A 24,010-nucleotide genomic window follows, 5' to 3' on the forward strand; every position below is an offset into this window, starting at 1 on the left:
AAAAGGGGTAAAAGGAGTAGTAAACACCCCCCACAGCCCTTGCAGGGAAGCCCTCCGTGTTCTTGGGCACACTCCCGACTCCCACAGTAGGGGAGAGCAGTCCAGGTGAGTGCGGACACTGGGGAGTCATACGGAACCGCGTCTGGGCACCGGGACTGGTACAATGATGGCCTGTACTCGGGAGTTGGACTCCATAGACTCCTGTCCACAACAGGGGAGGAACGCACTGGACGATTTTGGGCCCTGATTATGGTCCGGGGTCGGACTCTGCTGAGTCCTACAGAGATCAGACGGACTACAAGAACCGGCACTCGGAAGAGGACTCCACTGGGTCCTACGACCCCTACATGGATCACCATAAGGGATGATTGTGGAAAGAAAGGGGAGTACAGCAACATCAGTCTGCGGTCGGACATGGGGTCTGATTATGCGGAGGATCCACCGATGGAGGTGGAGGAGGTCCTCCATGGGGATTCTCCCGCAGACAGTGATGCTTTGTCTGTCGTCTCCGAGAACGACGCGCCTCCGGCACCTACGAGGTGGCCCAAGGCTCCAACCAGGAGGTATCGCCTAGGCACAAACAAGCCAGCGCGAAACAACTAGAGGCAGCCTCATTCAAGGAGAGAACTCCCTTCGCTAGGGCACACAGCCCTGGAACTCTTGCACCCATACCAAAGCCTACAGGAAGGAGAGGAGGCGATACCAGTGCCCACTCTAGAGACGGGCAAGGTGGCTGGTGCGCCCCTTGTGGAGGGACAGCAGAGGTTGCCGCCCCCCAAATCGGTGAGAGGCGAGTCCCCGCTGGTAGGTTGGACTGCAGCCCAGCCGACAACTGGGTAACAGCCCAGGGCTCTCGCCGGCTTACCTGGACTTGTAAACTTGTTAAATAATGTTGTACCCGTCTCAGTCACTATGTCTGTCCCCGTCACGTTATTTGCGCCAGTCGTTTTGTCCCCTTTGATGTCTGTGTCTGTCCCTGTCTGTTGTCATCTTGGTGCCTGTCTTTGCCCCCTCTGTCTTGCTCACGCTGGCCCGTGTCGGGTCGTTCGGTCCTCCGGCCTCACCATTTGACGTTGGACTTGGGGCTGCGGCCCAATAGGCTGTCGTGCCGGGAGTCGCACCGTTGGGGAGGGGCTCTGTCACAATGCGGCCCCTCTACACCCCGACCGCCTCTGTGTGTTTGTGTGTGTGTGTGTGTTCGTCAAAGTGGCCACGCCCTCCCTGTGTCTCACACCTGCTCCTCATTGTGTCATTAGCATACATGTAAAAGTCTATAGTTTACGCGTTTGTGTTGTCGGTGTTAGCCTGTGTGCTAAGTGTTATATGTTATGTGTGCAAATAAACGTATGTTCTTGTGTCTGTAACTTGTCCCTGCATCCTGCTTGAACCTCCTCATTACAGATACATAGAATTCTTATAGTATATACACATTTTCTATGAAGAACCATGCTAAGGAACTTTTTCAGTTTTGAAAAAGCTTTCAAATCATTTGGAATCTATGTATGTTTTACATCACATATTTATTCTGTATTATTATTATTATGCATGGCCCCTAGATTGTTTACCCTCTCATAAGGATTTCTGTCCTTCCACTGCCCTGCAGAAGACAAAAATCCTCAGCATGGCTTCAGAAATAAACAGGATGGAGGAAGGAGCACAACAGGGTTGTCATGAAATCAGTTGCAGGCCCAAGCTGCCTGATGGTAATTGAGGCTGTCCCAGGGGCTGAGCTGCTCTGTGCAGTGGAGTGTTGAAGCGCATGGCTTTGTAGCTTGCCAGGGAAAACGCTAAGCAGGGCTGTGTTAGCGAGGGTAAGGATGCTGTGTTGGTGCATGACTCCACGCTTGTTGATTGCTGCACCTTTTTAATTTTTTTTACTTTTACACCGGCCTGGACAGGAACATGCTCAACTTGCCAACGTTTAAAAGCCATTTCTTCCTGGTCTGTTACGTGACTCCTGGTCCATTTCTTCCTGGTCTGTTACGTGACTAAGGTTGGACCGAACCTTACGAAGTGTCTATTTGTATTATCCACAGTGTGTTCCTTTGTAGAACACAATCAATTGTCAAAGTGACCAGGGAGGGTTTTCTTTAATCAAGGTTTCTGATTAAACTTTAGCCCACAGGCTAAAGCGACTGTCCAATAGCAATGTTCTCTGCTCCTATTGTACAGTATGGATGTTGGGGTTAAGTTATCTGGCTAAGTGAGAATTACTATTTCATGAGATACTCTCTCTGTCAATTCTTTTTAAAGTGATATGATCATTTTCCCAAGTGTCTTCTTATTTTATTTTTTTATTTATTTTTGGCTTGTACCTCATTCAAGATTCCTTGGGTCCATCTTGGTCAAATAAAACATTTATCATAATCCTTGTGAAAAGTTAGGCATTGTGTTTGCTTTCACCTAGTGTGCAGAGTTTTGGTAATTGGTTGCCCAAGCAAATCATTATAAACAGTGCACTCGATATTCGAGTCAATCGTGCTTATATAACCATAGTCGAACTTTCTATCATAGACGAAGTTGCTCCAAAATTCTCCACAAGAGGGCACAATTAACACTCGAGTAACGTTTATGTGTGTTGGGACCATCAGTAGGCTATGTGTGCAACACGTGATTGCTGTCAAAAATCAGTATTTACTTATAGTACACAAAAATAACCTTTTGGCTTGGCTACTTATGTAGCTAGGGTTTATTGCTCTTGAATTCCGTATTCGTGTGAGTATAAACATGACACAATGGAATCCAACCATTTATCTAGTACATTAACCGCTAATTTTATTATACATTATTATATAATTTTATTATACGTATATGGCATTACTATTAAAACAATATTGTTTAAGGATGCTTGTTTCGATTATTTTTCCTGACCGGTAAACGACGCTCGTTAATCGACCATTAACCGTTAACCGTCACGATTAAAATGTACTATTTAGAATGGACCATGTTTCTGAAAACAATATCAATACAACATTTTTTTTTTTCATAAAATGGACAATGTAACATTTTCCTCCTAGCTAGAATCGTGCAGAAAGATTCTCAGCTATATTTCTTAAATTAAATAATACAATACAATTTTGGTAATATTATTAATAATGATTAATATTGAAGTAACACCGACTTTCCTGGTTTTGACAAAAATATTTCGTTGGAATTACCTTTTTTATTAATCAGTTAAATTTTACTATTTAACTAATTAATATTTTATTATTATCTGGTAATAAACAGTTAAACTCTTAATATGTGCATTCCTACTTAAGATTACTATGAATTTATCTTAAGAGGGGTTTTGGAAATGTGCAAATAATATGCTTCGCATCGGTAACTATTTCTTTACTTTTTAGTTTTTGAAACACCAAGTAGTACAAATACATCATCAGTGATGTTTCAGGTCTTCCATCATCAGACATCTTAGCCCGGGTGACACAGCTGAGGTTGATCAGTCATGGACTCATGGATCACTCTTTTTGGTCCTACATGTAGAGGGTCTTTTGTTACTGTATTTACTTACTCCTTCACTGCTTACCTTCAACCAATGACCGAAGTGAATAGTGCTTATATCAGTTGGGCTGCTGTTGCAATATTCAAAACAACTGTTTTGCTACTTTTCTAAAGCACTGAAATTGGTGCAGGCGAAGGTTTAATGTGGGTAAAGCTTAACAAACTTGTCTTGCTACAAATTATAATTAACAAATATGTCAGAAAGAGCAAATTCTATTGCATAGCCCAGCATGAGAATATCATGTGCATATGTGTAACAAATGTTATAAAGTTCCTTAATGACCAAACAGCCTGCTTTGTCAGAGATTTACCATTGGGCTAGCCTAATTTATGGTTTAACCTAGTAAACATGTGCAGCAGATTGGATACTTTACAGGGAATTGGTGTCAGCAATATATAATGCTGGTATTTTACTCTAGTTAGTGGGTACAGGACAACAGTCACAGGAACTGACACCTGGTTCACCAGTGATGTATAATCCAGAATAACAATTGACCATTTGTGTTTATTGCAAAATGGCCACTGAGACCTGACCACCCTTATTGCTGTGAGACCACAGATGTGCACAGCAGCAGAAGTAGATGACAGCAAGATTTCATATACCAGAGTTTGGCCTCCAAATCCCCCATTTGGCTCAACTAACTATCCCAGAAGTCCCAGTCCATTGTCACATGCCATGGTCTTTTGCAGAACAGGCATTATCTTCAGAATTTGGAAGTCCAAATTTGAAGTATCAGCAAGCTTTAGCTTTTTCCCCAGTCCTGTGTAGTATGGTGTATCAGATGAGCATTTAACACCCTTGTCTTTAAAATGCTCACTAAGCTTTCACACCTTCAGTTCAGGAACAGGAAACTCTACTTACATCAAAGAAGATACTATTGTTTAAAATAATAATAAACAAAACCAAAAACTAAGATGCTGCTATTAACTTGTTGGGGTATTTAATCTTCCCATTTGGAAAGATAATAGAAACATTCCCCACTTCAGCATGTAAGTGATCCCAAAGCTACAAGGGAAGGAATGGTTAGCTTTTGTTCTATGTGGGTTGGCCAAAAAGGTGTTTTTCCAGTAATGTGTATGCATAGCAATGTCACTATGTGTGGGCCACATACATGTGATTAGCCAGTTCCAGTAAGAAGCAGTGTGAGAAATTAGGCTTTAGCAATTTTTGCCGCGAAATTTAGAAAGACCTGCTGCTAAACCGGGGGGGCAGAAGGAAGTGAGAATCTGGTTGTGAACTGGCTCACTATGATGCACTCTTGACTTTGTGTTATTAAATGAATTCAGAGATATGGCACCCCTAAATATTGTTTAGAAAAGCATTTAATTGATTAACATTCAACAATTATTTATGCTTTTTAATAAAGCCAGGCTAGAGTGGTGTTATATTCACTTCACCAGTAACACAGTCTACCACTACGGAGGGATGGAAATGTTCAACATAGCTAACACGTGTTTTGAGGAATCTGACCTCAAGATCAGTTTAACTGCAGTTTGAACCTCAAGTACAAGATTTCTGGCAGTGGACTACATTTACAGCTTCTTGTCTATATGTTACATTCTCAGACAATTGGCTTTATGAGACAGCTATAATTGCATTAGTCTAGATGCACACATAAAAAAACATAAAAAATGAATGTGTATGCTTTATTAAGAACAATAATGTTTGCATCTAGTTCAGTAAACTGTTGATTCAACCAGTTGGATTATGAGGAAACTCTAAATATTTGACAGGGTTAAAATATGTATTAGATAAAACACAATACTTTAACTTGTGATAAGGTAAAACACTACATGTGATAAAGAAATAATGCAACCTTGGTTCTCTGCATTAATTTAGGCCAACTCAGAACTGCATAGATCATATCATAAGATGAGTTGTCAGCTATAGTATTGCTTAATGCTACAGGAGTGTTAGTCCACTTCCTAACAGATCTGATAGACTTAAGACCTGATTGAAAAGAGCTGTGAGCTCTGAGTTTCAAACAGAGGCATATTTGAGCTGCACATCTGATTGGTAATTTCTGAATGCAAATTCTTACATTCAAGGAAATACGGTGGTTGAGGGCTTTTGTCTAAGGACCAGCGTTTTCAGCGCTGTGCCCTCTTTTATCCCAGGAAGTTCAGAATTTCTTCAGATTACAAAGCTGATGTTTGCTTCACACACTCTGAGCTGAAACATCTGCTTGACATTGTATTGCTGCTATAGCACTCTGCATTTTGATACAGCTTTCCATATTAGGCACCCAGTTTACAATACTCTCAGAAGTGTTCTCTCCTGTACTGCTGCCACAAATGCTGATCATTTGGACTGGAATTATTCAAAAGGATTCAAGAAAATTTGCATTATTGCGCATGCTCTGGTCAACCAAAAAATTCATGTAATGGCTGAAACATTTTCTGCATATGATTCAAAAGATTTGCCATTATTCTGTTTCAGCCAAGAATATTCTAGTATGTCTATGACCCTAAAAGTCAAGGCAGCACTGACTGAGTCAGTGACGCACAGGTTGCAGTATTGTATGTGAGCTCAAAGCATCTGTCAACTTATGTATTCATTCATTTGGAAATGAGGTGATTGCAGCTTTCCAAACATCTCTTAACTCAAGCTGAAAAGCACCCATTAAAATGGCCCTTTCACAGGAAACTGTTCAATGTCTGTCTGAAAAGCAAAACACTTCCTGATGGTGGCTGCCCAATAGTTGACCCCTCACCATTTAGACTACTGCTGCCAACAAATATTCCATTATTATTAGATTATATAATCAAATTGTAAAACACTCAGACATAATGGTCCCAGTTCATTTAAGCCCCCTGTTTACACACTGCCACTCTTGTGATCCACCTGTTTTTCCAGCTCTGAACAGATCTCTTCCTGAATCAAGTGATGTCTCTCTTTTCTCTGGTTTTTTATCATAGTGAGATCTTGTGAAGCTACCACCTTCCTAGCTTTACACTACTTTAAACTGCTCTGTCAGGCCAGTAAAACGAAGTTACAAATGATCAGAGCGCCCATAAAGGGCAGAGCTGCTGAGGCTCTTTGGTAGGCCCACCTATGAAGGCACTAGCTGATGTTTTTCTCGAATCCATCCATGATAATAATCAAAACGTAATTGATCAGCAGTGCCTGGAGAAGTATTGGCAAGTCTAGCTCATGCCATGAGTGTCTCCACACCCTGTATGAGTCATCAACATCCTGGCACTGATGATGTAGTCAAGTCAGCCCTGAAAGCTCTGATTGGAGGTTGCCTCATATCTGATTCAGACAAGGGTCCACTGACTTTACAAACATGTTAATCGCCAGAGCAAACAAGGACATTGATATGGCACAACCAGTAATTATTACTTTCTCTAAGTGATGCCATGAACACATTTGTAGTTCCAGAGATGAAACCGAAACTGTTAGACTAGCTCGTGATGAGGTCTTTGCTCTTCTCTGAGACATGTCTCTGAGACATCAGTGTTGTTGCCACAAGATTATGTGAAATGGATCCATAAGCATTGGCAAGGTCCAACCAAAGGTCTCCTTTGTTCTCCCTTGCATCATAGATCAACTTGATAACCAAGTCTGTATACTCTATGCAGTCTGGCATGCCAGGGACTCTTCCATTCTGCAACATGGTATCTATGAAAGAATTCCTCAGGAGGTTCTCTTGCTACCTGATGATTCCTCAGGAGGTAGCAAGAATCTTTAAAAAGATGTCCGTACTGATCAGAGAAATGCTGTGGAGCCATGTGATATAACTTGCTTTGGAATCTTGATGTCTTCTGTCATTTCTGCTTGGCTACCTTCCTCCTCTGCCATATTACCCTTAGACAAAGCTTGGACACTCCACTTTGCTCTGACACTGAGCTGGTCTGGGCTCCTCTGATTACGTCCTGACTTCTGTCAGGGAGGGCTCCTTCGTGTTGAATTTTATTGAGGGTTTAGGTGGTGCAATTGGCTCTTTACAGTGGCCCAGATATTCTTAGCACTGTAAATGTCACTAACATACCAGTCGATTCTGACAATCAACTGAGGTCTGCAGTCGACTCCTCCACTGACTCTTTGAGGGCTACAACCTCATCAAACTGGTGTTGTTCAGTTTCCTGGTGATGTTGAGACCCAGTGATGTTGGGGCGCTAACCTTCACTGCCCTGGTTACTGTCTCACTGTGCTGCCCACTGTCTTTCCAGTTGTCATCACCCTGTTCGTCATTATCCAGCCTTTCCTGGAAGTCACCAGTCAAAAATACTTGGTCTAACTCTGTTGTCCGTATTTCTTAATGATATTCCTTTTGTTGTTAACAACTCATATTAATTTATATGCAGATACAATTTTGTGTGTCACTGGTTCATCTCCTGATATTGTGTTAAATTCACTTCAGGATAGTTGCCTCAAAGTTCAACAGACTTTTAATTGCCTTAATTGATCATTAAATGCAACCAAGGCTAAAATTATGTGGTTTGGTCAGACGGGTCTGTGCCCCCTCCCATCTGTGACATTACAACTGGTGATGGAACCATCCTAGAGCAGGTTGCTGTTTATAGATACCTAAGAATTTGGCTAGAAAGTGCATTGACTTTTTCATCATGTCTCCGTTTTGTGGTCAACGGTTCAAGCAAAACTTTTCTGTATAGGAATCATTCCTCCTTTACACCTGCTGTGAAATGTATGATTGTTCAAAAGACCATGCTTGTTTGATTATGGAGATGTAATTTATAGATTGCATGCAAAGGTACCCTTCAAAAGCTTGAGACATTTTATTATTCTGCTACTTGATTCATTACAAAAGCCCCCTCTAAAACACGCCTCTGCACTTTGTAGTCTCTGGTTAAATGTCCCTCTCTGCACACTCACTATAACTCCACTGATTTACACTCATTTATAAAAGTATTCTTGAATATTCACCCCCTAATTGCAAATCATTGCAGACAGTTTGTGTGGCTAAGTACAATATGAGTTCTACCCTTTACATCACAGGGAGGCCCCTAAATCTAACACATCCTGTGGCCTGGCCTGATATCGTTTCCTTCAGCTGCTGATAATGACTGGAATCTGTTACAGAGAACTCTACAACTGGTTACATTTTTCTCAGTTCTGCTTTTAAGAGTACTTATGGACATTTTAATGATACTTGTAAATGATTTACTTCTGTTTGATTTGTTTTACTTTTGCTTGAATAAAAAGGCTTTTCCCCATCCCTTCCCTACAGATGAGATCTTGCCACGAAAAAAACATTAGTCATTTCCCCTTTTTGTGTCAACAGTTATTTTCCTTTTTGATTTTGTACACTTTACATTAAAATAAATTACAGTTCTAAATATGCTTTATTTAGACTTACCTTAACTAATTGGGCATTAAAAAAAAATACAACTCGCAATAATACTTTGTTATTGGTTTTTTTCTTAGAATGCAGAACAGTATGTTTTTTGTTGCAAGGGCTCAAGTATCTTCTGCACTTGCCAGGCTGTGATTATTAATAATAATTTGTTCTTAATGTCTTGTCTGGTTGAAATAAAGGTTAAATGAGCTAGTTCTTGGAACACTGGGTGGTGCAACTTGAGCTTTCAATCTCTGCCCTGCACTTGGCTACCACTAGGAGGAATTTCACCTTCTTATGCTTGTGGGCTGATATCTAGATATCTATTTTTATAAGCAGTGATTATATAAACAATTTAATGGTAAATGTGAAAAACTGTAATTGAATGAATGGTAAACAGATTTTCTGCTGGCTTTAAAGTTTTATTGCCATTTCTACAACATATTTTTATTAACTGCTCAATTAGAATATAGTAAAATGATTGAAGCCTTTGAAAATTAGATCAACAAGGTCAACAAGCCAAAGTTCTTGTTCTGATCATTTGTCTAAACACAACAAATTGAGTTACAAGTGTTACATGTGTAATCTGTAATTTCATCAGTATGCTCAGTATGTTGTTTTTGCAGCATAAGAGCTAGTCATATTTCTCCCTCTCCATGTTTGATTTAATCATTGCTTTTACGCTGTGTCCTTAGGTGGGTGCAGGGGAATGTGAGAAGATTTTTAGATCATCTCAAGCAACACTGGATGAAAGTGAAAGTCCCATCTCTCTCTCTCTCTCTCTCTCTCTCTCTCTCTCTCTCTCTCACTCTCACTCTGTGTGTGTGTGCTTTTGTATCTGTGTGTGGCTGTGTATGTGGTTGTTTTATGAGGTGGCTGTGTTAGAATTGCGGAGCTGTATGTGTGATGTGTTTCAAAGCTGAGTAAGCTTAGAGGCTTCTGGGAGCTACACAACCACATTATGAGCTGGGTTCTAATAACTAAAGAGACTGATGACGCACAGCCACACCACAATGAAAAATAACGTCTTTTGGGGGGCAATGCTGAACTTTTAGCATCAGTTGGAGAGTGGTTATGGATAGATCCAGAGAAAAATAAGACCTTGTAAAGACCAGAGTAATGCAGGAATAGATAGAAGATGGGTAGGAGTGTGTGTGTATTTTAAGATGCTTTTAATGTGTCAGTTTACCATTTTTAAAATAAACTCGTCTGAACTCCTCCTGCTACCCCTAACCCCCCCCCCCCCCCCCCCAGGGCCCCTGTAGCAAGTCAGACATGTGGGAGTAAGGCTAATAATTTGCATTCTTCCCTTACATCAGCCATCTGACACTCAGACATCCTCCCTCCTTCTCCAGCTCTGCCAAAGACACAAATCCCATTGATTATGTATGTCTGAGTCACATGTTGTCCTCCACAGCAAAGTGTTGTGTCTGACATTTTTTTCTTCCTTTGTATTTTGTGCATTGATGTAAATTACTCGGGCACGTTTCTTCCAATGAGGACCCAGCCCTTTGCCATGCAGTGCGTATGGCCATGCAAAAGCATTTGCTGCGTAGTTGTGATGGTGGCAGCAGGTAGCTGTAGTATCAGTGCCTGCCTCACTCCCACTCTGCGGTAAAAATACACCGTAATGCTCTTCTCTGCCCACCAGACTCAGCACTCTCTTTTCCTCAACAGAGCTCCATGCTGCCTGTCCCTGCTTGGCCAGCCTATGCAAGTCCTGTCTGCCTACACACCACATCAAGAAGGGTGGAAGAATACTGGAGTAATGAGTCAAAACAAGCGTGTGGTCAAAACAAACTAATGCATAGGGGTCTCTAGCCATCTCCTGAGTGAGTCATTTCTCAGGTTATATGCAGCAAGTCTAGTTAGATAAGAGAAGGTCCTGTCACTATGACATCATGGACACTTGTCAGAAGTCTTGAGCAGCCCTCACACGTGGCTGGATTTCTTTGTATGGCTGGTTTGAAGATAAAGATTAAATGCAAATGCATCATATGCTATGACCGACAATGGTTTGATGACCACACATCATAACATTGAACCCAACACTAAACCAACCCACTGTCTTTGGTGTTGGTTTGATTTAAAACTACAGCTCATGAAGAGTTTAGTTTCATGGTGTCTTGCAGTTAGGTAATGGAAAAGAACAGATGTTGATGTTTTTTTCTCATTAGCCAAGCTTTTCAGCATGTCTTGCCTCATTATTTTTCACTCTGCAGCTTGGATTTAGCAGCCTTCTAGGACATGGTGCTCCCCTAAGTTTATTGTACTGAGTCAGTGATTTGTCATATTTCACGACCTTTCTCTCAGTTTGTAAAAGGGCTTAGTACCTCATTGTACTCCCCAACCAGAGCACAAGAGAACATGAGAGAGGGACTCGGAGTATGTGAGAGAGAGGCTGTGTGTGTGAGAAGGACAGAGAGTGTGTGAATCTGCATACCTATGGCATGGTGGCACTCAGTTTCTCATGGCTAGTGGTGCCACATCTTGCCTGCGAGCTAACAGTCAGCAAAACAACATCCATCAGCCCAGTGCTGGAGCAGCTGCAGCTGCGAGTAAAAAATAAAAATAAAAGGCTAAAGCCTGCAGGTGTTTTGATTGAGCCAGCCAGGTGACCCTGGCAGTGGGTGGAGGGTAATGGACATGCTGAGGCATGGCCAGGGAACAGTGATGACCAGGTCTAATCAGGCTCGGGAGAGCAGAGGCTCACAGCACTGGTGCAGCTATGTATAAACAAGTGTTTATTCAGTGATAAAATCACAGTAAGGCTCACATTACCAGTTAATGTATAATTCAGAATAGCTGTTCTGGTTCACCAATGTATTCTCTTTTGTTCTTCTCTCTTCTCTAGGCAGCCAGCAGACCTTTAAACCCCCCCAAACATATCTGAGTGGTCCTTGAGTTGAGTAGGAAATAATATTGGGCAGATGAACAGATGAATTTAGTTTGATTGTTGTTAAGGCTCCTCAGTAGTTTGACAGGCAACTCAAAGCCCTGCCCATCACTGTGTGTGTTTGTGTGAATAGGCAGTAGAAGGTGAGTGTTAGAGCTCACGTTCCACACTGCTAAGTCCTACCCCTGTCTGGGAACTAACACAGTGATTAGTACTGAGGATAAGAACAGCCTTAATGAACAAAAGTGATTGTCTCTAGATATTATCATGAATTCCTCTAGTGTGTGTGTGTGTGTGTGTGTGTGTGTGTGTGTGTGTGTTTTGAGGTAGACTCGGTGAAAAAGAACAATCTTTGACAGATGGTATCTCTTTTATTTTCTAACACATTGCAGTCTGTACATTACTTGTGATTTTTTTTAAATGTTTTTACATATGCACATTAAGATCAGACAGAACTTATCATCCTTTGTTGTACACCCAGTGAGTGCTGCCAATGCCTTACTGTATGTAGCACAAATTCATAATCTACACATATTATCACTGCTTAAAATAATTATGCCAACTCATGTGCATCTTTTTCAGACAACACTGCCCAATACAACATTTAAAAATGTAATGTATCTAAATTTACATTTTCAGGATTTGGCAGATGGTCTTATCCAGAGCAGCTTACATATTTAGAAATATGACAGTACATGTGCTGCCTGAGACACAAACCCATAACCTGTTAATATTTTTGCCTTACCTGCTCCAGTAGGTGAGCAGAAATCTAGTTTAAATTGTAAATCACTTTGGCAACACCAGTAATCTTCATTCTTCATGATTACGTATAATATGTTATCTATTTAAAGGCACTGTCCTCCATTGCTCTTTCCCTGGAGCGAGCTGTAATGCTTCATGTTTGTGACCTTTGCTGGACAACGTATTACAGTACATTATTATGGAACATAGATGTATACATACATGTCAGGTTTTCCATTTGAATCCCAAAAGTAATTGACATTCTAGAGGTTAACTGAGTGATTAAAGTTAATTTACACCTTTGTCATTAAAGCCATGAGGTAGAATAGACAAAATATCAAAATAGCTTAGATTAAATACTTTATTAGCAGAAGTAATCAAGAAGAATTTTCCCCAAACCACAGCCAGACACTGCAGTTGCAATCAATTCAAAATGAGCAGAACATGGGGCGCTGTAATGGAGCAGTTACTTCAAGTGTTGTTATCAAGAGAACGCTAGCTGAAGTCCCAGTGATGCTCCATGCTTGGAGCCAGGAGGACAGAGAGCCTGTCTGGGGGAGGAGTGTCCCCTTGTTTCCCTCACTGTTGTTCTCTATTGTTCATTACCATGCTAACAAATTGCATCTATCTGTTAGGTTGGTGAATTTTTAACCTAGGACCCACCAGATGGGCCACAATGTTCTTCCATGCAATCTCCTAATAAACTTAAACCAAGCAATCAAGAACAGCAAATATCAGGGAATGGTGTACTGCAAGCTAGGTTTGATCAACAAGGTCAAGGTGGGCTAATAGAAATGCTATTAGGACACACATGCAGAACAGGGCAGATGGAAATAAATATACCTAATATTTAAGTATATAGCAACATATGCTTGTGTGTGTGTGTGTGTGTGTGTGTGTGTGTGTGTGTGTGTGTGTGTGTGTGTGTGTGTGTGTGTGTGTGTGTATATATATATATATATATATATATATATATATATACACATACAGCACATATTTCCTTTGTGTAAAAAATAGATAATCAATAAATAATTCAATATTATTGTACTCTTACTGTATTGTATTCTACTATATATGGTTTTCATATCTGTCCAATAAGATGTCAGAATGTGTATGCGCACGCACTTCATATGCATTTTAAATGCTGCCATCTCTGCCCTACAGTCATTGCCCTAATGGCAGTGGAGAGCAATGGAATTACTAATGGGACTCTAGAGGACCTAAAACCTCTCTTAATGAAGCTCTAACCTGGTGGTGAAAAAACACACACACAGAGAGAGAGAGAGAGGGAGAGAGAGAGAGAGAGAGAGAGAGAGAGAGAGAGAGACGGAGAGAGAGAGAGAGAGGAAGTGGGAGAGAGAGAGAGAGAGGGAGGGGGAGAGAGACGGAGAGAGAGAGGGAGAGGGAGTGGGAGAGAGAGAGAGAGAGAGAGAGAGGGAGAGAGAGAGGGAGAGAGAGAGACGGAGAGAGAGAGGGAGTGGGAGAGAGAGAGAGAGAGAGAGAGAGGGAGAGAGAGAGGGAGAGAGAGAGAGAGAGGGAGTGGGAGAGAGAGAGGGGGAGAGAGAGAGAGGGAGTGGGAGAGAGAGAGAGAGGGAGAGAGAGAGAGACCAACTACAGAGACACGGGAGTGAAAGCAGAAAGGGGGCGAGAGAGAACCTAGACGGAGGGAGGGAGGGAGAGCGTGAGGGAGAAGGCTACCTACCGCTGGCTGTAAGAAGCACACCCTTCCCATCCAGCTACCTATCCTGCTTTTGCACTCTGACAAGACGTCAGTCCTGTATTGTAATCAGTGTATTAATGCCTGCTAGCGCACTCTCAGATACCACAGCAGTGATGAGATGGATGAAGGTTTTTGAGTTTAATTCGACCATATGTATGACAACCATAACAAAAGCAGACCAAACGTCCACCCACAGAAGCAGAATCGCCACACAGACTTTGGGGCGAGCAGATTAATAGCAAGATTTTACATGTTCCGGAAATTACAATATGGTCCAGCAGCTCCACACGTTCCCCCTCATCAGTATCATCTATCTCTGCCTTCCTCCCTGTGTCCATGCTGCTAACCCCTGCCTGAGCAAATGGATCAGTATTTGTGTGGGTGTTCTTTTGGATTACCCCTGAAGGAGAGCGAGCAGGAGGGAGAGAAAGCGTGAGGAGAAAGCTTGGCAAAGGAGTTTTGTACACATAAAGTATATACACACGCAAGCGCTCGAAAATAGCTCAGTGAGCAAGGATGGCTGACTCATTTTGTGTGCAGTGAATTCTCTTCACACCTCCGTACCACATCGGATGGATAGCCTGATGTTACATGCTTCTCCATGTTATCTTATGCACAGCGTGTGATGTGTTTGAGGGTGTCCCCCCACCCCCCCGCCTCCGCCTCCGTGCTGCTGCCATTGTTATGACATCGCCGTTCATCTCGTGCTGGCTCCGACCTGCCCCTAGGCTGGAGTGGGGATGTTGTCTGTAAACAGGATTTGGTGAACGCACCGGACTCGATCCGTGGTGAGCCGACAGCTGTGCGTGGCTCCTGAGGCAGGGAGGCAAGCATGCCACAGGGTGGGGGTTGCACCGAGCTGAAGCCCCGCCCCGAGCTCCGTGGCAACTGGCAGTCCTGACACCGGTCCCTCTTAAACTATCTCTCCAGGGAGTCTTTACAGTATTTGTTTGATCCAGCATTCTTCAACAGCATACAGGAGAGCCCTAAATACAGTAGCCAGTGACATCAAATCAATAGTGCAATCATGGTTTTATAAATGCTCATGGTCCTTCACGTTTAAGCTATATGGTCTGTTGACACAGGGTTCATCTTCTCTTGCTTTAAGAAGACTGTTCAGTAGTTGCTAGGTGATGGTGACATCTCTTTAATGGCATTAATGAGCAGCATCTGCTTAAGGGAGACCTGACAGCGCATTTCTCTTAACTAGCTCTGCCTGTGGTCTTCACTGAATAGTTTATGCCCTCTGCCAACCATGTCTCCACAGCGACCAGTCTCGCCATGCAGACAAGGTGAACGGCCTGAAAGGGCTCCACAGTACTGCGGAAAGCTGTGTGTCGCACAGAAGGCTGTGTGGCTTACACGTTAGCCAAGCCACTGAGGCTAATGAAGTGTGACAGACACAGAAGACAATCTGTGTCAACTCTGCACCTGGAAGCTGAATGTAATGAAAGTGTACCAGAAGTGAATAGGTCCACAAGATGCCAAGCTTGTATCTCAAATTCATATAATCCATAGGATATAAACATCTTGCTTTCTCTCTCTTTCTCATTTTCTCTCACACTGTCTCTCTCGGTGCATCTGTCCCAGGCTGAGGACGGGCAGTGAGAGATGGAGTCTCTGTTCGGGGGCGAACTAGGCTTGCTGGGTGGCACCGAAGGGCTGAAGGAGGATGGCTGTGGAGTGGGTTGGGCTGGTTCACCCTTACCCGAGGACATGTATTCAGCCTCTCACTTCGCGCTCATCAGCGCCTACCAGGACATCAAGACCCGGCTGGCCGGCCTGGAGAGGGAGAACACCGACATCAAGAGGAAGCTCAAGCTCTACGAGATAAAGGTAATGCACAGGGCCCCTGAGGAGGCTCCATGTAAGTGAGGCACCAAATCGAGAGCCAGCACCTATGAGCTTTGTCCTTCTGCATCCAGACTCCTACACAGTGGAACAGCTGCAATCAGGGATCACTCAGAGGGGTAGAATAAACAAACGGGCGTATCAGTACTGAGAGGGTGCGCTCCATGGGAGACATTAATAATAACGTCTGGGATCAGACAGGGCTCGTTAAGAGCACTGCTGAGTTCCTGACGTGTGCTATGAAAGAGCTTTATTTATAACCCAGCTGGCCCGGAGCTCAGTGGTATATAAACAACTCTTCCTTCCCTCAGTGATGAGGGTGTGGAGGAGCAGACACCCCATACAAAAATGTCACATATTTCAAATATTGCAATATATTCAGTTTAGCCTCCAGAATATTGCGAGATAAGTATTGCAAGATATTACATTTTTAACACACACGCACACATCTATCTATCTATCTATCTATCTATCTATCTATCTGTATATATATATATATATATATATATATATATATATATATATATATATATAGAGAGAGAGAGAGAGAGAGAGAGAGAGAGAGAGAGAGAGAGAGAGAGAGAGAGAGAGAGAGGTCCTTCATCAGTATATATTCTCACCCATATACATACAACATGGGTCCTATAATATTGCGGTTCACCTGTGGGAGCAACTACAGTACTTTGGCTAACCAATTTATTCACCTTTAATTGCCTGCACCCAGCATGTTTGTGCATTGTTCTAGAACATCCTTATCAAATGTGTGTGCAGAGAAATGCAGCATCTGCCTTGCTGTGCCTGAAATTGAATCATTAATCTTCCTCACACTGTAGCAGTGCTGGGCTGAGTAAGGCCACTGCACACAGCCATACTGGACAGCCATGATCTCTCTAACCTTGTCCCTGGTGCTCTGAGTCTAAACGCTATAACTGTCTCATCCATGAGTTCCCTCAGCATGGGAACTGAATAAAATAAAGTCATAAGTGCAAATGATCACTGCTGATATGCAAACCATCATGCAGTGTCTATTAGACACCAGTTTAATGGTGGTCTTACATGTGCTGATGGTGCTGCACATTTAGCGCTCTTTAACTCTGCCCTGCCCCATAGGCGTGCTAGCAAGACTAGCCTCCAAACAACAGCTTCTTTAGGCAGGTGCCGCCAATAGCCTCCAAGGCTCTGGGCTCCACACAGCTCCACTTTCAGCAAAGGGATAAGTGTGGGAGCAGACTTATGCAGCCCTTACTAAAAAGAACTTTGCAGGACTGACAAATGCAGTATTTCCTAGAGCCATGTTTTCTCAATCGAGTCTTCACATCGTGGTGGAATCGCATGGAGGAGCTTCAATACAGCTTTGTCAGGTGTCCTCTTTCTTCCAGGGCAAACCCCCAACCAGTTTATCTTAGTGAAAAAAAGGATTTTGCTTTACTAAACAAAAAAGATTTGTTTTTTGTTTTTTGTTTAGCTCTGTCAACATATTTCACAGGCTACTGTAGTAATAAAATCTCCCACTTATTTATATAACCAGAGTTGAAGTTTTCTGCAATGCATGTAAAACAGTTCTTATTAAGGGTCTCAAAATATGAATATTAGTCAAAAATTTGTAATGGCCCAGGTGCCGCAGCGCGAGGAGCAGGATGTAGAGACTCCGTCGACATAGACAGACATTTATTTTAAAAGACAGAAGACAAAGGCACTCATATATAACATAAACGATGAACACAGACACGGGCACTGGTATAGTGAAAACGGACACGAATACGTTTAACATTAACGCTGTGAACATGAACAAGCACGTAAATGACATGAACGTGAATAAACGCACTGACAGGGTTTTAAATACACAAAGGCAGAACACCAACCAGGTGTATGCAGGCATGGTTACAAATACGATAAACAAACAAGACCCTCCCACTGCACGTGGCGGGCAAAATCACGTGACTCGTGGGAGGAGAGCGTTCCGTGACAAATTGAGCTTCACTGCCTAAAGGATTTGAAGTTTTTCACCTAAATCAGCGTGACTGTGATTTAATGCTGTGGAATATGTTACATACTCTCAGTGCCAAAAACAGTTGTACATCAGTGTGCAAGATGCACACTGAAGCCCTGCTTTGCAAAACACTAAAACATGGAAAACTAATTATGAGGCATTTATTGCTGGTTAGGAGAGGATGCACTGAATCACCTGTGGCATTTTCTGTGCAGTTCCCCATGATTGGTGACTTTGGCGATGACAGAAACTCCTACTGCTCATTTGAGTCCAAAGACACGGCCCTGCTCCAGTCGGAGAATGGCAATCTACAGCAGAGAATCAACATCCTCACTCATGAGGTGAGAGGAGAAGTTCATTACACTGTGTGGTACAACACAGCAGGGTGGATCTGCATGCTGTCCTATGACTCCTGGGCAACAGGGAGCCACTTTGCCTCCTGTGTGTGAAGGGCTGATGTAATGAGATCATAATCCCCCTTGCTTGCTGTGCCTCAGCTCAGCCACTTCTGAAGCCTCTCAACATTTCAGGAGGGCTGCTGTGTTTCTATAGCCAGCCAGCAGTCTCCAGCCTGATCTCTCATCTGCTCCTGCTCCCTTTCTTTCTGACGTTCGTTACTCTGGGTCTGCACCCCTCGGTCTTCACCTCTCTCCTTGTCTGGCTGTGGTCTGGCTCAGGACTTAACCATCTCCTTTCTTCTTGCCAGGAGTGTTTCATGCACTCCATCACACCTGGAATGTTACAGCAAGCTGGGCCTCAGCTCAGTCACAGGGCACTTTAAAATAAATTGCCTGTATCTGGGTTAGTGGAGCCTGATATACAGACCACCAGTGGGGACCACCAGGAGATCAGTGCTGAGAGGCTTACAATGGGATAATCATTGCAAAGGCTTATGTGTCTGTGTCGAACCAAAGTCTAGGCAACAAAATGAGGCATTTTATTTTAGATTTTTTTATTAATGTTTTTATTAAGGGTGGATTCTCTAAATTTCTGCATTTGAGGCCATGTTTATTATTTTGTTACTGAAGTTTGTGCTCCTGTTATCTTACAGAAACCTGACAGTTTCTTCTTTGGTCTTACTTTTCATTTGTGTGTGCCATTCAGCTTCAGAAGAGTAAGGAGCGTGAGGAACAGCTGGAAGATGTCATCCAGGCTTATGAGAAGATCCACATGGAGAAGAACAATCTCCAAAGAGACCTGGACAAGATGGTGAGACTGAGCCAAGCTGCTCACTAAAACATTCATACACAATTCTAATATCCATTCTAAGTTTGGCTTCAGAAACCACAGGCAGGAGTTATAAGTAGCCTTATCAGCTGCTTTAGGCCTCCATCTAACCAGGTGTCCATTTGATTAATCTGGACTATGCATAGCTACTAATTGGTTCCATGCCAAGATGTGCCAGATGATTTTTCTCTGATACAGCTATGCTGGGAGTGCAAAGTATTGAGTTCTTATTTTGAGATATTTGTATATGCATAATTACACTGTCGATATTATTCATGAGTCTCGAATGGCTTTGTATTTGGCTCTGGTGAAAAGACTGGGTTTTTGTAAATTACGTGATGCAAGCGTCAGAGCATCTGTGCCTCTCGCCACACTCACACATTCAAATAGCCATCATCTGTGGCATTTGCACATTCTCATCTTTTGCTATTGGCCCAAAGTCATTAGGCATCTTACAGAGTATCTAAAGCGTGAAATGTGATGTCCTTTCTCAGTCTATTCCTTGGTCTTGGTTATTTGGTTTTATAAGTCTTTATGAGTCTCTGTCTAAAGAGCTATTGCTGTCTCTGCCTTTATAGGCCTCTGCCTATAGACTTTTCCATTTTGTCTTGGTCTCTCACAGACGTCTCTAGTGGAGAACCACGTGGAGCGGATCCACAGTCTGGAGACGGCTCTGAGGCAGCGAGACAGCTCTCTCCACAAACTCACACAGCTGCACAGCAAAGACATGCAGTACCTACAACTCCATGCCAGCCCTGATCCACACAGTGAGTCCCACTCAGCTTTGCACGTGTGTGTGTGTGTGTGCGCATGCATGTTTTTAGCGCTCTCTTGCACAAAAATCAGATCTGCTGTTGCCATGTATCTTACTACTCTGCAAAGCATTTACAGAAATAAGTATGCCAATAGAACCAGAATATCATCCTGTTGGCCAAGCAATCTTATCTCAATGTTCGCAGTTGCTTTGAAAAGATAATCTAATGAATCTATCAATTTTCAAAATATTTTCACTATGAAAATTCAGTAGCAGTGTGTAACTGTCACTTTCTGTACTGTTCAGCAGTGCTCACTTATAGCATGTGTTAAACCATGCTTATCCTCCCCAGCCCCTTCCCAAAATAAGAGGAACTTTACTAGTCACTGCTATCCCTCTGCAGGCCATTGCTTGATTGCTATAGAAACAGGCCTTCCCACTCACTTTCTGTGGGCAGGATGAGCCATGGGAGAACAGCAAAACTCACAGGTCAATACCGTGGAGCTATGACCCTTTGAGCCCTGCCCCTTATGAAGACGAGATCAACTTTCTCAAAAGTTGACTCATGCTGTCTAATCGTGAAATCTCCAAATTCAACTTAATCAACGTTTTCAACTGGGTTGGAGGGTGGGCGGGTGTGCAGTGTTGTTATGTACGACACGAGAGATTAGTTTTGGGTTATGGGCAGAACCCAAAACTGAAAAGTGCAGAAAAGTGCAGAAAAAAAGAGAGAAAAAAAACCAACCCTGCGTGGGTGTGTGATAGTTCATACTTACTTATTGCTGAAACATCACAATAGGCGCCTGCTCAAGGACTGTTTCTTTATGAGCATCTGAATCACAGCACCCACGCCGGGGGAGATGCGGCCGAAGCTCCTATCCTCCATCACTGAGGCGTCATGCTTGGCAGGCTGAAAGGAGGAGGCGGCCGGGCCCAAGCCCAGGCCTGCTGGCCTGCCTCTCCATGCACACCTCATGCCACTGCCTCTACTGCAGCCAACACACATCATGTGCAATGCAGCGCTTGTGAACCCAAAGGGTTCTGTTGTTAAAGTAGCCAAAAGGGTTCTATGATGCATCTTTTTTATAGGGGACGCCTTCTGCCAGCCTGCATCTGTCGGCTTGCTAACGTCTGGAGCTGTGAGGGATCAAAGGCTGATTTGCCTCAAAGGCATTTGATGTTCAAGTGGACATCAGATAGGATATTGTAGGCTGAAATGCAGCTGGTGCTTTGAGGATAGCTTGTGTATTTTTCTGTCGTGTATGTGTGTGTGTGTGTCTGCCAAATGCGTTTGGAGTGAAATTAGAAAGTTCAGGTTTGATACTGTGTAACTATGGATGAGAAGGTCATCTTTAAGCTTTGACATGCACGTATGTTGTGTTTTAACATGCATAACCAAAAACAAAAAGTATTTATTTTTCATAGAGACATTGGCTGGTGAGGATAAATGTCTGCTAATTATGTGATTATGTGTAACCTTGTATGTGTTTATATTTTTCCACACCAGGACTAGACTGCCCAGCTTTGACCCTCCAGAGTTCCCGTAGTTTGGACACGCTATCTGATCTCAAACTACAACGACTGGAGGCGGAGCTAGAAGGGGCGCGGCACGAGGCTCAGGGGGCATGTCAGAGGGAGGAGGAGCTGAAGGCTGAGTGTGAAAGACTGCAAGAGGAGTTAAGAGAGCTTCAGAATAACCAGAGACAGCGGGTCTGTAAACAAACACTCACTATATATATATATATATATATATATATATATATATATATATATATATATATATATATATATATATATATGCACATATAATGTATATATGTACAGAATACATACAATACATACATCTCTGCTATATTTGTTTCTCATGTTTGTCTTTGGTGCAGGACGTGAGCTCTACCTGTGCGCAGTGTGATGTGGAATGGATAAAGAAGGTGGGAGATGAACAGTAAGTAACTATGTCCATGGTGGTTATTTTACAGTGCTTATTGGAATCTGCCCCACCACCCTTATTAGAAACACCTACTATGCACATACAGTCACTGGCCATTTTACTGGGTACATCTATGTCATAGGAATGTTTTGCTTTATACATGTGTACATTTACACACTCTGATCAGAAACCATTAATGAGTCGCTAACTGTACACCTACAAGGTGTTTCTAAATAGGAAATATTTCGAATAAAGTAGGGTGAATATGATAATCATCCATCGTATTTGCCTAATTATCTACTTAAGGATTGTTTGTCTTTCTCTGAATGACATAGTACATGTTCAGATGCACAGTGGTAGAGTTAGTGGCTCAGAATCACCTTGATGAATGTGTCACTCAGCAGTAGAGGGCAGCATTACTTCTTACAACGAAACGACCAACTTTAAACCCACCAAGCTACTGCCAATGGTTCAGTGCTGTGTATGAAAAATTCATTTCCTTCCGTGAGTTTCACAAACACGTGTACGCTAATAAAGAAAAAAAAAACCATCCCCGAGTTCCCTCTTCAGAGCGCCTTCCTCAGACCTGCCGCTTGCTGTTTCCTCTATCTAGCTGTTTGAACGTCAGCCCTTGCTGGCCAGGGACAAAGAAATTACGAGAGAATTGAAAGTAAAGCATCTGCGGAGAGACCGAGCTGGAAGCCTACTCCTTTTCCACCTCGCTCACCTCAGAGTTTCACAGGCAGCACCCCCTCTCTGTCCTCACTCTCTGTCTGAATGGCAGGGCCTGTTCTTGTAAGTGCCAGCATTTAATAGAAATGGCCAGAACTCATTGCAAGAATTCCTGCAAATTTGCCTTGTTGCTGACAATTAGGTTTTGCGTGATCTCTGATTTGTTGAATAGTTGGAGATTCTGAGAAAAAATAAAAAATAAATGAATTAGTGAAGCCTTCCTGTCACCATCATCAGAACGGAGGGTATCTTTCATCTAAACAAGAGCTACTCTAACTAATTAGGTAATTCAGTTTAATTACAGTTTCAAGCTTTGCACGCCTTACACAAATGATGACAAGCCACCTCACGGTTTTTATCAGTGTTTCCTCAGTTTTTCATATTACATCTGTATTATGCCCTCTGCTACATGTGCAGTCTGCCATGAACAAAAACACAAAAATCATGCTATAAATGGATGTGTGCTCTTGTAGGTGATATAATTGTTTTGCATATTCTGAACATAGGTTTTCTGAAGAGAAGCTGTGAAAAGACTGATTGTGAAAAGGGTACTCCTGTTTGTTGAACTGCTGGGGTCGTCACTGAATGGCCATAGATAGACAAGAGCCATCAGAGCGGGTCACTGGGCGTGGTTCCTTACTGTATGCAAAGAAGCATGTATAGCACATGTGCTACTCACCTAAGCAGCACAACCTCCATGCTTCCAGCCAGTAAATTCTGGATTTTTGACTATAAAGTTGAGAACAGTGAGGCTTTTATTGATTTATTATTGATTTTTATTGATTTATTCATTTGTTTTTAATGAGTTTTCACCTATGCAATCCATCTTCTTATATTTGTAATCAAACTATCATCCAAATGTCGTTTACTTGAATTATAATAATGCTTATTTTGCTACTTGTAGAGAGTGTATAGCATTAGGTGTGGGCTGTGCCAACAGAGATTGCCAGAATAATTGTATATTTATGTTTTATTCAAAGATGCATATGTTTGAGGCAACATTTGACAGTGTCAAGTAAATAAATATTCCAAACTCTAGTTTCTGAACAAAGGTCAGATACAGCCCATGAAGCCCACACACATCTCTTCCCACATACTCGCACCTATTGAATCATCAATATCCCTTCAAAGCTACCACAACACACATGACTACCCACACAAACACACAGGAGCACACATACATAGACACAGACTCACATATTCACACATGCATCCAGAGCATGCCTGTCATGCACTTGTACAATAAGCCATATGAATAATTGGCACCTGTGGATCTCACATGCAGACACAGACACACACTCACACACAGACACATGTCCATAATTATAGGGTTAAAAGATAATCTGTTACTGTGATCTGCCTCTA

The 24,010-nt window shown here is 42.5% G+C and overlaps 1 protein-coding gene across 1 annotated transcript in view; it reads left to right on the plus strand.

Annotated features, from left to right (window-relative positions):
* tbkbp1 (TBK1 binding protein 1) overlaps window positions 1-24,010 on the plus strand; it is a 37,785-nt gene that overhangs the window by 8,224 nt on the left and 5,551 nt on the right. The window contains exons 2-7 of the mRNA XM_035533853.2: window positions 15,752-15,997; window positions 18,218-18,343; window positions 19,107-19,211; window positions 19,852-19,996; window positions 21,491-21,693; window positions 21,867-21,928. Coding sequence (XP_035389746.1) covers window positions 15,773-15,997; window positions 18,218-18,343; window positions 19,107-19,211; window positions 19,852-19,996; window positions 21,491-21,693; window positions 21,867-21,928 — 866 coding nt within the window. The 5' untranslated portion in view covers window positions 15,752-15,772. The remainder of the gene's footprint in view (window positions 1-15,751; window positions 15,998-18,217; window positions 18,344-19,106; window positions 19,212-19,851; window positions 19,997-21,490; window positions 21,694-21,866; window positions 21,929-24,010) is intronic.

The sequence above is a fragment of the Electrophorus electricus genome, chromosome 15 (assembly GCF_041902795.1).
Source record: "Electrophorus electricus isolate QZ-2024a chromosome 15, ASM4190279v1, whole genome shotgun sequence".
In the NCBI taxonomy this organism is placed as follows: Eukaryota; Metazoa; Chordata; class Actinopteri; order Gymnotiformes; family Gymnotidae; genus Electrophorus; species Electrophorus electricus.